The sequence below is a fragment of the Ruditapes philippinarum genome, unplaced genomic scaffold (assembly GCF_026571515.1).
Source record: "Ruditapes philippinarum isolate M1 unplaced genomic scaffold, ASM2657151v2 ctg2003_1_1_1_1, whole genome shotgun sequence".
Lineage (NCBI taxonomy): Eukaryota > Metazoa > Mollusca > Bivalvia > Venerida > Veneridae > Ruditapes > Ruditapes philippinarum.
This window is the reverse complement of record NW_026853395.1, coordinates 93,058-109,633: the sequence shown is the minus strand read 5'-3', so window position 1 is coordinate 109,633 and position 16,576 is coordinate 93,058. Positions and strand designations below refer to the sequence as shown.

Below are 16,576 nucleotides of genomic sequence, written 5' to 3'. Positions count from 1 at the left end.
CCCGTATTTGATAGGTTACATATTGCCTCAAAATCCCCTTCCCCTTGTAAGTTTGCATGGAACCAAAATTAAAAAATTATAACAATATGCTTGAAAAAAATCCATCTTTTTAAAAGACCTTCATCAGTAATTTAATACATGATATAATTTACTACGTTTTAACCATACCAAAAACTACGTAAAGATAATTTGATACTTTTCAACATACCAAAAACTGAGTAAAACGAATCTGTCAGTTTCTAAAAGACAAAACAGCCTAGTATTTTCATTTCGACATGTGTGGCAGGCAATACGCTTTAAGAAGCTCCCATCACAAAATATGAAAAACAAGATCAACAAGGAAGGGCGGCATTCAATAAATTCATCCCCTAATACAGGACCACCGGCAGATAGCAAGGCGCCGAGCAGGACACCAAACAAGACAGGGAACACGGACAATACAATATGTCCGCGTGTATCTAATATATGCAGAAAGGATCAATTCCTTATAAACTTACATGAAAAACAGTATAGGTTTGACAATATTACTTTCATCAATAATATTAGATTTACTAAATAATTATATAAATTGATTGCGGACATTCCTTTTCTTGTTTTATACTATAATACCTGTAATTTTGACCACTGAATTCGGCCAATACATCTTGCTGCATTTCTCCAGGCAGTTTTGGCGCCATACGTCAGCTCTGGCGTGGTCAGTTCATATGTTCCTTTATCCATTATGGACTTTTCAACTTCAGTCCATCTGTTTAAATGCACGGGGGTGTTAAACCTACAATGTTTGATCAAGTTTATGTTTGTTGTCATTGGAAACTTGTAATACTAGTAGACACCAAATGTTTTGATTTGCATGTTTAATTTTCAGCATGAATGAAATACCATTTTCATTTATATATAAAGAATAAGTATGAATAAATGTCATAATCAAAATGCAAGAAATGGGATATATCTTTCTCGAGGGCAATGAAAGTAGGAGTACATAGGTGGAGAAAGGTTGAAGTTACGCAAGAATGAGTTTATTGTTGACAGTTTTTTTAATATATAAATTTATTTTAGTTCGATTGTGCTGGAAGCTATAAGCTTCTTGAAACACACTCAAGAATCCATTCCTGGAACCAACCAGTAAGGCATTGACTTCAAAGAGTCTAGCTCAAGGCAATGACTTGCCCAAGTTGTTGACAGTTGACATCTACCCCAGTCAACTTCTCCCCCCGTTCATTATTTTCTATTACAATAATTTTTGGTTTTGAAACAATAATCTGGACGAGAAAAAATGCAACTAATAAATGTTGAAATATGTGGCAACATTTTATAGCTTTAAAGTTACTTTGACAATAATCATTTATCTTTTAAATAGTAAAAACTTGCCAATAATGTTAAAATACACAAGCATATCTACATAGTTTATTTAAGTAAATTATCTAGAAAATCTGTAAATTTAAATGAGAATTTTTCGTTTATATCGAATGCTGTGAGCAGTTAATTTATAATAAAAAATGACATCCTTTTACATATTCAGATAAAATTTGATTTTACTGCGACAAAAAATCCATAACGTGATATAGAAATTTGTGAAATTTGTCAATCATGTGTATTTAAAAGGGTAGTTTGAATAAATTCTGCATATGCCGGTGCTGGAGTGGGTACATTAGAGTTATCCTATTTTTATTGTCTCTTAATGGACAGACACAATCAAACGACCAAGTCTGCAAGTTTGGATGTTCTTTATTGTTTTTATTGCTTAGGGGAATATGTGAAATTTGCCAATCATGTTTAATTAAAAGCGTTGTTTGAATAAATTCTGCATATGCCAGTGCTGCGGTGGGTACATTAGAGTTATCCTATTTTTTGCTGTTTCTTATGGACAGACACAATCAAACAACCAAGTCTACAAGTTCGGGTGTTCTTTATTGTTTTTATTGCTTTGGAGGAATCATCTTTTTTATAAGTTTTAATTTCCTTATATTTTATCCCATATAAAATGCATTACATATTATTCGATATAAACAACAAACTATTTACTGAAGGACGTTTTCTCTAGTTTCTAGTTCATTGACAAGCGAACATTTTTTTTAAAACTTTGCATGATTAAAGAAAATCACAGAAGAAACAAATTTATGAAAAGAAACATACAATTTGCTATGCTTCAATGAGTAAATCTACTGCAATTTTGCTTTGGAACATGGGCTTAACTGGTAGAAAAGGTCTATCATTGCGCATAAACAAATATATAGAATAAAATAAAATATCAGCAAATTTTTCATGTGAAGAAATAAAGTAATACACTCAAATTTGAGTTTAAATTAAGTTTTTCTTGCCACAGTTGTAAATAATCTGAAACAAGGGAAAAAATCACTTTTAGGGGCAGATAACCCCAGAAAAGCAGGATCGTAACCCCATTAAAAAACATTTTCCCAATTAGGGTTTCCCTTTTTTATCATGAAAAGGTTCTGCCCATTTGTTTTAATTTTCGAATTTTTTTCCTTTTTCCAAAAATTTTGAAGGGAAACCCTTTGGGAAAACCCCCTTTTAAAAAGATGTTGTGTCGGGTATTTTCCATGTGGGCCATGCCCCGTTTTTGATTCCTGTCAGTGATAATGCATATTTAAACAATTAAGCGTGCCTTTTTCTCAACGAGTTTTTTCTCTCTTACGATAACCATGCTCATCTTTATGTAACATAATTTTATAATAAAAATGTATTCAGATTTAGGAATATCTTGCTGAATAATTATGTTTTATTTGAATAAGTGAATGCACAAACCATGTTTGGAAAGCTGCATATCCCATAAATGATCAATTTAATTGGGTCTTTCCTTTAAAAAAAACTACTGTTTTTTTTTTAATTTCTTAAAAAATAATAGATTTTAATGACACTTTGTATTCATACTGTGTTTACCTATATTGTGTAGTGTTTAAAACATAATATATCTTCTGTGTGTTCGGTGTGTGTGTGTGTGTTCAAAGGCTGTTTATTTTACATTAAAAAAGACACTGTGAAGAAATTATCAGTATTTTCAAATGTTAAATATGAGCATAATATATTCTTAAATAAAGGTCCATATAATCATGGTGAGTTCTTTTTCTTCATTTATTTGTATTTAAAAAGGTACGGTCCATACGAAGAAATAATTGAAATGCCTTAAGAGCAGCAGTAAATAACATGTTTCGATATAATTATTATTCTTTATTCATGTACGCCAAACAAATGAACGCTGATAGTTGATATCAAATTAACCTAGGTAAGTGTGCTATGATCACTACATTAATCATTTCACTAATAATATATATCATAGATATAATGATATTTCATTATCTCATGCTATCAGATTACAACAAGCATGACTTCTTGAAATACATTTTGCACTTGTAAGAAAACGAAATGACAAAAAAATATGTATAAAAGGAAGGTGTTGGCTCTATAATGTCATGTTATATAATTAATTGGTCTTTTCTTTATTAATAGATAAGATTAGATTACTCAAGCACTAAATACACCTTGATAAGAAAGAAGTAAGTGCAAAAATAGTAATAATGATATTGCAAGATTATCAGGTTCTTGTCGTGACACCTTTGTTGCGTCACATATTCAAAAGAAGGTTTTTCAAACAACCGCCACCCTGGTATGTAGCTAGGGGATATTTTGTTTAAAATTACACGATGATAACGGTTGGAAATTTAAGGGTTATGGTACATCAAATTAAAAAATAAAATAAAAAGTAAGGCCATTAATGATATCATGGGATTATTCAATAGGTGTTAAATGTAAGTAGGTGTTTTTATCAACCGAACCACAAATAAACAAAAACTATAATGCGAGTAAAACAGTTATTACATGTAAAGGCATGAAAGGTGGAAAATCAGTACATTACACCATAGGAATAAGACATAAAGCATATATTCTCGTTCTTCATTGGCTATACGGTATCGAAGCGAAATCTCTATGAGTCTATATTATACAATAAAATAATTATAATGTATGAAATGAATAATGACAATCTAGTGTTTGAAAATATTTTTTGTCCAATAGAATTGCAGTATTTCAAATGAATCATAACACATTTACTTAAAAAATCGTCTAAATTTAATCAGTCTATTAAATCGACAGTTTTATATATAAAAATAATTTCAAACACTGCTCTATTCTTGACCACTTTAATTTTGCAAACGCTTACTAATAAAAACTAATCTTGATGTACAAATGAACGCAAATGTGTTATTTGCAGATGCACGTAATATCATAGGGACGCAGAGGAGTGGCATTATAGAATGTTTAAATAAAACAAATGTTAAATACGTCACGGGAACGTTGGATAAAATATAAAAAACGTTCAGCTTATTATTTTACCAAATCAAATTCGCAGGCATAATTCTGACACCAATCTCTTTCAACTGTTGCATTTGTAAAAAGAAATCTTACATAATTCATCAAACCATTATTATGGCTTCTTCAAAAATAATAAAGATATGGAATTTCACGTTCAAGAACGCAGGGATTCTTGAAATAGAATAACAGCGGATTAAAAAGGAATGTATCCTTTGATATAAAAATATTCCCAAAAACCGAACTCATGTTTATAAGATTATCAGTTAATCTTCTAACGATAAGAAAGATAATCCATGAAATAGCAACAAAATATTCGCTACCACCTACACCATTGTAAAAAGGTTATTCTATACTTTGTTTTGATGTAAATCCAGATTTAGAGTGCACCAATTTACATTACATACTAACGTCGAGAAATGTGATAGAGAGCGAAGAGTGTTCAGTAATAATACAAAATATATTTTTGTGTGTTAGAGGAGGGGGATAATACCATCAATACAAGGCCTCGTTTGCAGTTTAAAACTAGCATCTTCAATAGTAAGTTATACTAAAGTTAAAAAAAAATATGTACCCATTAGTTGATATGATAGCAAATAGATAGCATAATTTTAAATTAACTACTTATATATTTCAGTTTGATTTCATTATATCCAGTTTTTGTGGAAATGGAATACTTTAAATCCCAAGGGAACTTTACTGTATATTGTATTATAAAATTATACATGATATACATTTATTATGTCCATATGTTTTTCATAATATTACAATAAATTGTAAGGTAAAATAGTGGATGGATCTCCGACCCTATTTTACCTATGATGGGGACAAGAAACGGAGTTACGTCTTGGGCGTCAAAAATACAGATTACATGTATATGAGAAAATGAATATTACACGTTTCTTATCTACCATTAAAATCACAAATTCAATATTTTAAGGCTCAGTCCGTTTACTAGTTCATTTAAATTTAAATGTCGTCGTGTTAAATGTTTATCAATTAAAAAGAAAGAAGAATTGTTGAAAATAACTAGTTTTCGTTTCTTAAAAAAAGATGTTACCGAAATATACTCTTGTATCGTACTTAATTCTCACAGGTTTTGTTTTTGTTTGTTTGTATCATTTTACGCCTTTTTCCAACAGTATTTCAGTCATATAGGCGGGTAGTTTCCTAACCATCGTTCCTGGAGAGTTACACCAGTACTAGACTACCTTCCTCCGCGCTAAACTACCAAAGCATCTCCCGTGGATCGAACCCGCGCCAGAGAGTTAACTGGATTTGAAGCCATCGACTCTAACCCCTCGACCACGGAGGCGGTCAATTCTCACAGGTAAAAGGCATGACATTTTTGTTTCGCTCTTGGAATATATCTAAATCGGGCCCAAAAGTTGTCTATTTTTTACTTTACGAAGTTAAAACTTTGTTATGGCAAACATTAAAAAAGTCAAAATTAGCAATATAAATACAGTTGGTGACATCCGTGACCGACTGTTTAAGGTACTTAACGACTTATTCCGCCAAGAATTTTGAATTTTTCTCTTGTCAGGAGGGTATCCAATAAGCTTACGGAGTGGATCTACTTAGGTGTCTAAAGATGAACGTAAGGTAGCCCGGAGTATTTTTATGTAAAGTAGCCATATGACGAAAACAGTGTCAGTATGAGGATTAAACCTTTCCCCATCCACCAATATATATATATATTAAATCAATGAAAAACCGAAAAGCAAAATAAGCATGATCCTACCTTTTAATTGATTGATAATACTGATTGATGAAATCTTTGGCGTGAACTAAGACTTCTTGTGCGGATCTTGATTCGGCTCCAACCAGGCCAACATCCATAACAGAACCCAAACAAAATCTTGCATTGCACGGCATTGGCTGAAAACAGTTCGTACATGTAGTTCACGATTACATTTATTTTTTAAATTTTGTAACAACATTATGGTTGCGTTCGTAAAAAATCTTAGACAGTATGATATTGTTCTACAGTTCAATTATATTGAGATTAAAGAAACATTTGGTGTTTTTGAGGATGTATTTCTTTTGGGTAGAGGGCAACACTAACAAACCATTAATGTAGTTCTTGTCTGGATATTTTTAGGTACATTTGGACTGAACTATAAAAATCATGATAAAACAGTATATTAATAAAGTATCTGTCATACACGAAATAAAAAAAACAAATTAACTGCATTTCATTGAGTTGTGGTAAAATATATGTAAGTGATATAAAAAGGTTGGTAAATGTGAACGCAAGTAAGGGGATGATATTGCACTAGCGGATGTAAATTTACATGAGTTGGGGTAACTATATGCAAATTATGCTAGAAATTAACCCGGTTCCAGTTACTTTAAAATAGTAACTGCTGTACCATGTTTAATACAACATTTACATTTTTCAAAAAAAAAATTGATAAAAAATGAATAACATTTAATAATGTTCTTTGGAGGAAAACATCCATAGTTGTATTTAAGCTGTACAATGAAATATTATTATTTTACCTTATTTTTTACCAAACAAATAAACAAACAAACTAACAAACTAACAAAAACGCAAACTAACTTTCATTAATTTGTCCCAGTACATAATTTCAACTTCTAAATAGCTTATCTACATTCTTGGAAAGTTTTATTATCACTGAAGGCACGTTATTGAATTAGATGCCTGGAAACGAGTTTACTAACAAACCAAAAGAGGAATGCGTTAAGAATTTTTAGAATCTTTGTATTGTTTTTAATGGATTTCATCAACTTAAAACTTGTTTTTGTTAAGATTTCGTCTTAACCTGGTATTCATTAGGAGTACGCGAATAGAAGATGTTTTGACAAGTTTAAAATCGGTCTCAATCGTGATATTCGGAGGGATGTTATGAAGTGCAGCGAGTTCAATAGCTAGATAGTCGTGCTTTTCCACGTTGAAATGATAAACTTCACCTAAACAATAATGTAGACAATCACCTGTATGATAAAAACTGTCTGGGAAGGGCTTAATCTAATGTTGCAAGGACTTGTTGCCCCTACCTATTTGCTTTTTGTTATATACTTATCATTTGTATAATATTTTTGTTATCATTTGTATGATATTCTTGTTATATACTTATCATTTGTATAATATTTTACATGTATTTGATGCAATAAAATGTTTAAACTAAACAAAAACTATCCCTGTAATCTTATTATATTGTGACACAAATAACCTAACTAAATAAATTCAAATGTTAAAATTGCATACATTTAACAACAATTTTGTTTTTTATGGCTTTAAAGATTCACACATGACTATGTATTAACTATAAACTTGAATGATTTAATGCGTGAAATGCTAAAAAAATATCGTAAAATTTTACAAAATAGATCAAAATTTAGTTTCAATCGGCAAACATGATATTTATATAATTATGTAAAGGATTATTTTTAAAGTGGCGAAAGTAATTGATCCGAATCTTGTTCTAAAACCTTCGACTGCATTTCTTGCTTCAAAAAATCTAATTTCTAAACAACTTTAACAGTCTTTTGAAAGCGTAAAAAAACGCATCTTTAGATTAAAACAATGGCGTAAGTTTATTGTTATTTCTATATCGGTGTCTGCTTAATTTTACAAATACTTGTACTAACAGTGTTTAAATGTATTTAAAGTAACGTTGGCATTTAAAACTTGAACCCTTTTACAAACATAGAATAAATAAAATGTATCAAAATAGCGAACCTTGTTCGTTATAAGATTTTTAAATGTAAGGGTAATTATGGCAGTGAAAATTTTACACATACTAAAGATTGATTCTCATTTTTTAAACTTTTAGCATTCATTTATTATTCTAAAATTCAAATTTCTCATTTGCGACATATGTATCAGTATTGGTCATTTTATACAAAACAAAACAAAGATACTGTTAAAATGAAAAAAAAATCATTGTAAAAAAACCACAATAAAATAAGAGACCACATCACTTGTACTGACAAATTGATCAAATGCAATGTTTAGACAAATCTTTGAAGCCTTTAACAGGGCAAAATTAACTTTCCTGGTAAGATGCAATTATATTAACATTGGTGAATTTGTAATAAAAATTGTTCCCCTTTATGCTGCAACCGCAAATTAAATTTTAAATGATCTTACCTCAATTGCCTTTTGGTGTAGCGTATCTGTACAGACAGGCCTTTCTTCCCCAACATGTCGAAGTTTTACAAATTTCTTAGCAGGGGAACCTTTTGTGGAAACGTTACCCAATTTATCAACTTTTCCGTCATGATGCGCCTTTGATATGAAGACATTTTCATCGCTTGATGATTGAATGATATTTATACTATTTTCATTGGATACTTTGTTTCCAGGTTTATTCACTTGCTCTATTTGACCATTCTCTGCGACATTCTCGCCGTTTTCTTTCTTGACCATTGAATGCTTATTTTCAGAAGTATCCTTTGTGATAAGTTTTGTCACACTGTTGTTTTTAGTGTCATTTCCATTACAATACAGTTTATCATCATTGGAAACGGTAGCATTTTCTTCTGTATTTTTATTTCCTCCCGATTTCAAAGGCTTTATATCTAACATTAACATTTTATTATTGCATTTCTTCTGTTGTTCCTTATTCATAATATCCATATTATTCACTGTGAAATCAGAACCGTTTATCGAAGCTGATTTACCTGTGTTACATTGTGGATCTTCATTCTCCTTTTGTAAATCTGTCGATACAATTTTATGCGAATTATTATTTGATACGGTGTCGTTAATATGCGAGACCGTATCTACACTAATAGCATCCTTGTTAGATTCGGAGGATTTTGTTGAACGGATTAAGTTTGTATTTGAATTGTTTGGTTCATTAGATGTAGAATGTGTTGTCGTACTACCCTTCGACCCCTGTGATAATTGAGATTTGTCGAGACACTGATTTTCGCTATGAAGGTCTCCATTTCGCCGGAGGAATTGTGCTTCATCGCCTTGCAGCGTTTTATGACACTCACAGTTCGCCTGGGTCTGTTTTGTTCTGCAAGAGCGGCCTGAGGCGCCTGCAGAAAACGTTTTCCTTATCCTGCCAATGAAGCTCTCTGAATGCAATATTGGTTTTGTAATTCTCACGGTTTTTGGTGTTCCATCTTGGTTAAAGCGTGTTTCTAAATGTGTAGTGTAGCCTTCCGGCCCCTTTAAAATCAAAACAACTACAACGCCAACTGGAAGTGATTTTAACACTTCGACCGATTTTTCATAACTAAGATCATCAAAGCTGACGTCATTGACTTTAAGTATGACGTCACCTATCTGAACAAGCCCACTTTCAGCAGCAGTACCATTCGATACGAGTTCAGACACCACTACATGCGGTCCTTTAGACCTTTTGCGGACTAGAAAACCAAGGCCATATTTCTTCTGTTTCAGGAGTTTCACCCGAATTATGTTCGAACATTTTGATTTGTCGCCAACACTTTCCATCTTATCAATGATTTTGGCTATTGATCTTTGAATTGCAATCGTAGATTTTTAACCGCTGTTTAATCATCGATATTGAAATTTGTCACATGTGTGTGTATAGAGTTTTTAAAACGTCTGGAATATCTGAAATGTAAAAGTATTTAAATAGCGTTTTAGTACAAAATTTCAGACTGAGCATAAAAAGGATTATTGCCTGACTTAACCTTTACCATAACGGCAAAATTGTCGTCTGCTAAATTGTAATTTGCTCCTTGTTGGAATGTAACAAAATGCCATGTAATGCTACATCTCGTGGAGTTACAAGCTATTTGCAAAAGCTATTGCATTCGCTTTCAGGCGTTTTGCAGTCCTTTTTACGCCAAATTTTTAACACAGAGTTGGCCATATTTAGGCAGTCGATCAACCTAATGCTATCAGGCTCTCCAGGATGTCTAACCAGTTATAACCAATTTCTACACAAGAGACCGACTACATATTCCCACGTGAGTATTGCATCAGCAGTTACAGTAGATCTAAGAGACAAATGACCATTAGATGCAGTATCCGAGATCAATTGTCCCGGGAAAATTACACCTCGACCGAGGATCGAACCATCAGGGACCGCTTACTTATCCGATGGTGCCCCTTTTAAGCTAAACGGAACTAACGGTTAAATATTTTATACCTAGTTGGTTAACAGTATTTATAGTAAAAATAAAGCATCGATTTATCTACATTTGTATTTTAAATCAAAGCAATAAATATGCACAGTTACATGTTTAATATTAATTTCAATATTTGAAAAAGCATCGTATTTAGAAAACACAGCACAACACACCAAGTCATTAATCTTCGATTCTTTAAAAAGAGACAGCTTGATTTATTAGTTATGTAATTGAATTGAATGGAATGCAATGTATAGTTAACATTTATAAAGATACACTGTATTCGATATGCGAAGAACATAACTTTTTTATCACTGTAGCGAAGTCGTTATAAATGCATAACAATTATATATGTATGAATATTATTCAAAAATAAAACTGCTCAAATTTCAGGATTGACTGCGATAACAGGTGTTGATATGTGTTGAAATAACGTAAAATAGTGTTACGTCTATTTTTGATACTTAACGCAGACAAAAATAATTTATGAACAATTTCGTTATGAAAGAAATCATCCGAAACAAATAACTTTCTCAAGTAAATTGATATACTGTACAACTGCAGTTTGTAGTAATTTTGTAACTAGTAATTTTGGCACACTTTTAATGTCACTTAATATTTTGATTTGACGGCGATTACAATAGTTTTGTATAACATTTCACCATGACTTTATAATACGATTAAATCGTCTGCTATCTTTATCTAAATATAATCTTAACAAACTATAATCGTCTGCTAAATATTTGTTGGAGTTCATTCATAATTGTGCTTTTTATACGTTTTAAGGTGTTTTTGTTTGTGGATCTAGATGTTTGGATAAAGCACCATTTTTTGGACAGTACTGCAACACGCAAACGAAAATGTAAAAACAATTGTTAAATAGAAACGTGACATCTTTACAATTTGTGTATTTATATTGCAGTGATAATGTACTATGTACAAATCCAAAATAAAATTAGGTTCTGTTCTGTAAAAAATTAATAAAAATAAAAACAAAGCAAAACAAAAAACAAACAAGTCAATCAATCAATCAATCAATCAATCAATCAATCAAAACAGACAAAAAACCCATCACAGTATACATATTGCATATCATATATTTAACTGAATTTTGAACAATGCCGATTTTTCCCTTAAGATAAGACAGGGTCTTAATATTTGAAAGATCCTGCGTACGATAATGCTTTATAGACACGGTGCCACATCACATTTGTTTGCAGCCGTCTGTTGCGTACGAATCTACGTCATTCTTATTTATGTACACGTATATAACCTGGATCTATCAACAAATAAAATCAGTATCTACATATGGGTATGTTCATATGTTTGTTACTCTTTTTATGCTTTTAAACTATGAATTGCCAACAGCACAGTTAGGTATGGTACATCTATACATATATATATATTATATTACTGTAAAGTAAATAACTGACAGTCGCTATGTTACATGAATGTACCATTTTTGTCATGGCGATGAACTCAATTTGTTGAACAAACTTTTGTTCTGTTATACAGAGTATGTGTCTAAATATATAAACTTTTTTTCTTTTCTTTTCACATTTTCATTAACATTTGGAACTTTGATATGAATTAACTGGAGTGTATCCAATTAATCGGACCTAGGATTACGAAAATAAACTATTATATAATAAGATCTACAATGAAATTTTACTTGTTTTAATAGATTAAATGTTACTTTGAAAACAACACTTTTTCCTGTAGACCATTTTTGTTATTATTATTATATAGGGTTAACGCACGTTTTTTCGTGTTATAATGTCTGCAGAGTCCCGAGGAACGGTTGGTGCCCGAGCGCGGTAGGGCGAGGGCTCCACCAGTTCCGAGGGACTCTGTAGACATATATTGCATAGTTTTTTTCTGGTTAAATATAACTTCATGAGTCTTAAGCATCTTATTCGATCGCATCAAATACGTAAATAAGCTATAAATTTCAGTAAAACGTGCACTAAAAAGTGTTTAATCTTGATTTTTGTAACATGCCACAAAAAAACAGCGTTGTTTGAACTTATTACTATAATTAACTTTGCATTAATAGATCTTCTGGAGAAAAAAAAAATCCTTTAATCTTTAGATAAGATAAAGTTGAATTACTTACACTCTCCGTCCATTGTGTTTATCCATTCTTTCGCAAAAAAATATAATATTATGAAAATATAGTTTACTAGTAAATATGAAATCTCACAAAGTCAAGACACTTCGAAAGTAATCATTCCATTAAAGCACTATTTTGACAACTTAATAGCTTCGATTTCAAACGTGTGAATGAATTCTATTTCAAATATATCAACATTATGGTTATAAACACGTTGTTTAACCCTTTACAGCAGATAAAATCAATATCGGATAATTTCTAACTTAATTTTTAAATTAAAATTCAAGTTTGATGTTAAGTGATATATAACGTGAATGAACAAAATTGGTTAATTGGAATGTAATGTCAAACTTATTAAGAAGGTGAAGCATTATTGAAAGTAGTGGAATATCATACACTTCAACAAATATACAAAATCCAAAATGTCATTTTAAGTAACTTGAAACTTGTGTATTATTTAATTCTCCTTTTCCAATTATTGTTATTATTTCATATTTTTATTCATTTAAAAAAGAAAACAAACAAAAACAACAACAACAACATAAAACGAAATCAACTTTGAGAAAATACTTATTTTTGCATGTTTAAAGCCTGTTGGAATGAAATGAAATGTCTACTAAGTCTACAATAAAATGTCAACTTATGCATTATTTATCAAAATATTACATATCAAATGATGTATTATAAATAATTGTGCATTATTTATAGTGATAATTATTCTAAAACATGCTACTTGGAATTATTATAATACTTATTTATGATTGTTGTTATTTTGATGGTTTTGTCATTGAGAACAACAGAAGCAATGGTAAATTTAATGTAGAAGAGCCATTGACACTCAAAAACACAATGTATAAACACCTAAAAGAAAGGTAAAAAGAAAGGTACAAGTATAAATATATTGGCTCCCAAGATAAGTAAAGTGATACTAAGCAACATGTGCTTGTAATCGCAAGATAGGGTACATGTTCAAATGTTTAAACTTGTAAAACTGGGCGAAGTGATTTCCCTAATCTACTAAGCAAATGCGGTACTAACGCTTGGTGAAAATCATCTAAAATAAGTGGCAAGATAATTGCCATTCAAGAAAGTAAAAACATGTTTCAAGATACATGATTTATAGAGGAATATAAAATAACAACATAATTTCGACAATCTCAAAAGATAAAATCTATATTTTCCTACCTTATTTCCGACTGAGAAGATATTAAATTGTATTCGTTATATTAGAAAAAAGTTTATATTCGAGTGTAAAGTAATGTTTAATCTAAAATACGCGTCGGTTACTCACACAAAAACAATATTAAAGATAATATTGAATAGTTTTTCGTTTAAGAAAAATCAAACAATGAACTTTAAACATTCAGAAGCGTTGTTATGCCGTGATGTTAGTGATGTAATATCACTATCTTATTTGAATTTTGTTCTTGTAAAGTATATATACCTTTAACACGAGTTCGCCATAAGTCAGGCTTGGGTTCGGCTCAAAGATATCCGATATATTATAATAGTAGGTTGTGTAGAGGGTGGGGTACTATTTATTTATTTAAGGTTGATACCCTTTATCGAAAGGTATTAATTAACATTTTACTGTACAATTGGATCTATTTTTGTAAATGGATAAAACTTTACTCTACAAATCATGATTTTACTTATAACTTTGACAGGCACACGCCTGTTGTCTTCTGTAATCGATTATACAGAACAGATGAAAATAAATATACTTTAGCTTTCACTGGCGGCGTGATTTCTTCTTTTCTTCTTTTCTGTCATAACAGTTTGAATAGTTGATTTGTCATTTTTGTCGACACGAATTAATCCGTCACCCCTTAAGTGTCACCCTGGTACGGAAACAGAAAATAGTTCTTTATTAATTTAAAAGTCATCCTTAATTTGATTGGTCATATCTTAAGTGAAATTTAATATGTCGTCTGCGTAGTTTTTGTGTGCTATATAATGACTTTGACTAGTATTAAGATATGCAAATAAAAAGGCGCAATTTGCACCCAACAGATAGAAGATTATACATGTATTAGAAAAGATGTAAAATGTGATATATTGTCTGTATAAAAAAACTCCTACTTTTTGTATAATAACTGCAGAGGTCATTCTTAAGATTTTCAAGTATGTTTTAATTTGTAAAAATGTCTATAAAAGTATTAATAAAATTTCATAAATTTTATATCAACAAGTACGAAAATTCAACTGTCAACGAGCACCATTAAACTGGCTTCATCGTAATTTTTCGTTAATTAATTAATTAATTAATTAATTCACTTAACTTTTTTAATTCAAACTAATATAAATAAGTAAATCTTCTTGGTTTTGTTTGAGAAAGGTTAAATTATTGTGAGGAAAGATAAAAGTAATTGAGTAAATTAGTAATTGTTCTTTAACCGTTTCATGTTATCTAAACTTATGAATGAGAGAGAGAGTTCGAGGTAGGAGGCAAGGTACAATCACTTTCAGTTAAATGTAAACTTTGTTTTTCTTTATTCCTCAAAGAGTTAGTAGAATTAGAAGAGTTAGCGGAATGATCTTTGTCGAGCGAACAAAGCAAAAATAAATAACAAGTAGTGAAGAAAATAAACCAAGAGAACATTCTATCAGTCAAGATCATTTTTGAGACAAGTGAAATTAATTTTAAATTTTCAAAACTCTATTTAATACATTAGTTTATACAAATTTATCAAATCGTACAGTACCAACCACAAGTTGGAATGTATATGAATGATATATTTGAAATAGCCTAATTTAAAGATCATTGTTGACAGATAAATTGCTTTTTATTATTCGATGACAGGCACTGTGGCCTTCTTCGATAGATAATATGGTTTTTGACATACTTTCTGAGATTCGGGAGTCACATTCTTTAAACTTTGACATTAATGAAAAATATATCAAAATGTAAATTTGTTAATAACGCCAAAATCATTAACATATCAAAGAAGATTGATAGATATGTGAGAGTAACTAATGATTAACTAATTCTCACAGATGATAGCAATAACAAATAAATGATTTATGTCAAAATGACATTTTAATAACACTTATAACAGTTCGTTCTACAAGGTTATCTATCCTCTTCGGAATAAATTTGAATCGGAATACAACGCTCATTGCTTATTTATTATAATTATCACAATGCAATTGTTAAATGACGTGTGTGACGTCATCATTGACGTGTACGTGAATCATAAACACGTTTACAGATGATTTACATATCCGTCCCCTATCTGTTGAGTTAAACTATTGTCTGTTTGAAAGGTAGTGCAAATTAGTGTATATCTATTTCATTATAAAGTCATCAATAACACTTTTGAAGAATGGCAAATATTTCTATAATAGAAATAATCATATAGGGTGGTTATTTGAATTTCTTTGATCTATTTTAAATGAAACATAAATTAAAAAGGTACAATACTGAAGTGCAAACATTTTAAACTAAGATGACATTAATTGATGTGGAATGAAAATGTTAGAAACTTTACCTTGTAAATGAATTCAAATAAATGTCTACACTGAAGATATCAACATTGGGTTCATTTCTCAGCCTTTATATTCAGTAATTTGGAAAGGAGAGTGAGTGCATATATTGCAGCCTTTCTTATCAACGGATTTATTTATGTCATATAACTTTTTCTTCTATTGCAATTGCGCGTTTGCAGACAGACGTCATTGAATGACCTCGTGACCTTTTATATTTGTTATCCAAATACGTTAAAAACAATTCATATGTACATAATTAAACAACTAACAAAATAGAGAAAAACTGAAACCTTAAAGAAAACCAACACGACAACATTGAAATTGCTGCAGGCTCGGTTTAATTGAGCCTGTTCATGGACGGTAGTGGTAATACCAAGATACCGTCGACGCCCCCTAGCACCGGCTTAAGCAGAATTCAACATTTAACATGACCTGATGAAATTGTTAATTTTGAAACAAACTCAGATGTGTCCATATGGTGGTTATCATGGAACCTTCAATGTGACACATCAGTGCCATTCTATGAAAAGCGGCATATGGTCTCCAGACTGGGCAATTTATAAATGA

The 16,576-nt window shown here is 30.8% G+C and overlaps 1 protein-coding gene across 1 annotated transcript in view; it reads right to left on the bottom strand.

Annotated features, from left to right (window-relative positions):
* Positions 1-609: 609 nt before the first annotated feature.
* LOC132736748 (uncharacterized) overlaps positions 610-16,576 on the bottom strand; it is a gene marked incomplete at its 3' end in the record, with an annotated part of 49,421 nt that continues 33,454 nt past the window's right edge. Inside the window, exons 2-4 of the mRNA XM_060723954.1 lie at positions 8,444-9,886; positions 6,068-6,204; positions 610-772 (exon numbers count right to left, since the gene is read on the bottom strand). Of these exons, the coding sequence (XP_060579937.1) occupies positions 610-772; positions 6,068-6,204; positions 8,444-9,763 (1,620 nt within the window). The remainder of the gene's footprint in view (positions 773-6,067; positions 6,205-8,443; positions 9,887-16,576) is intronic.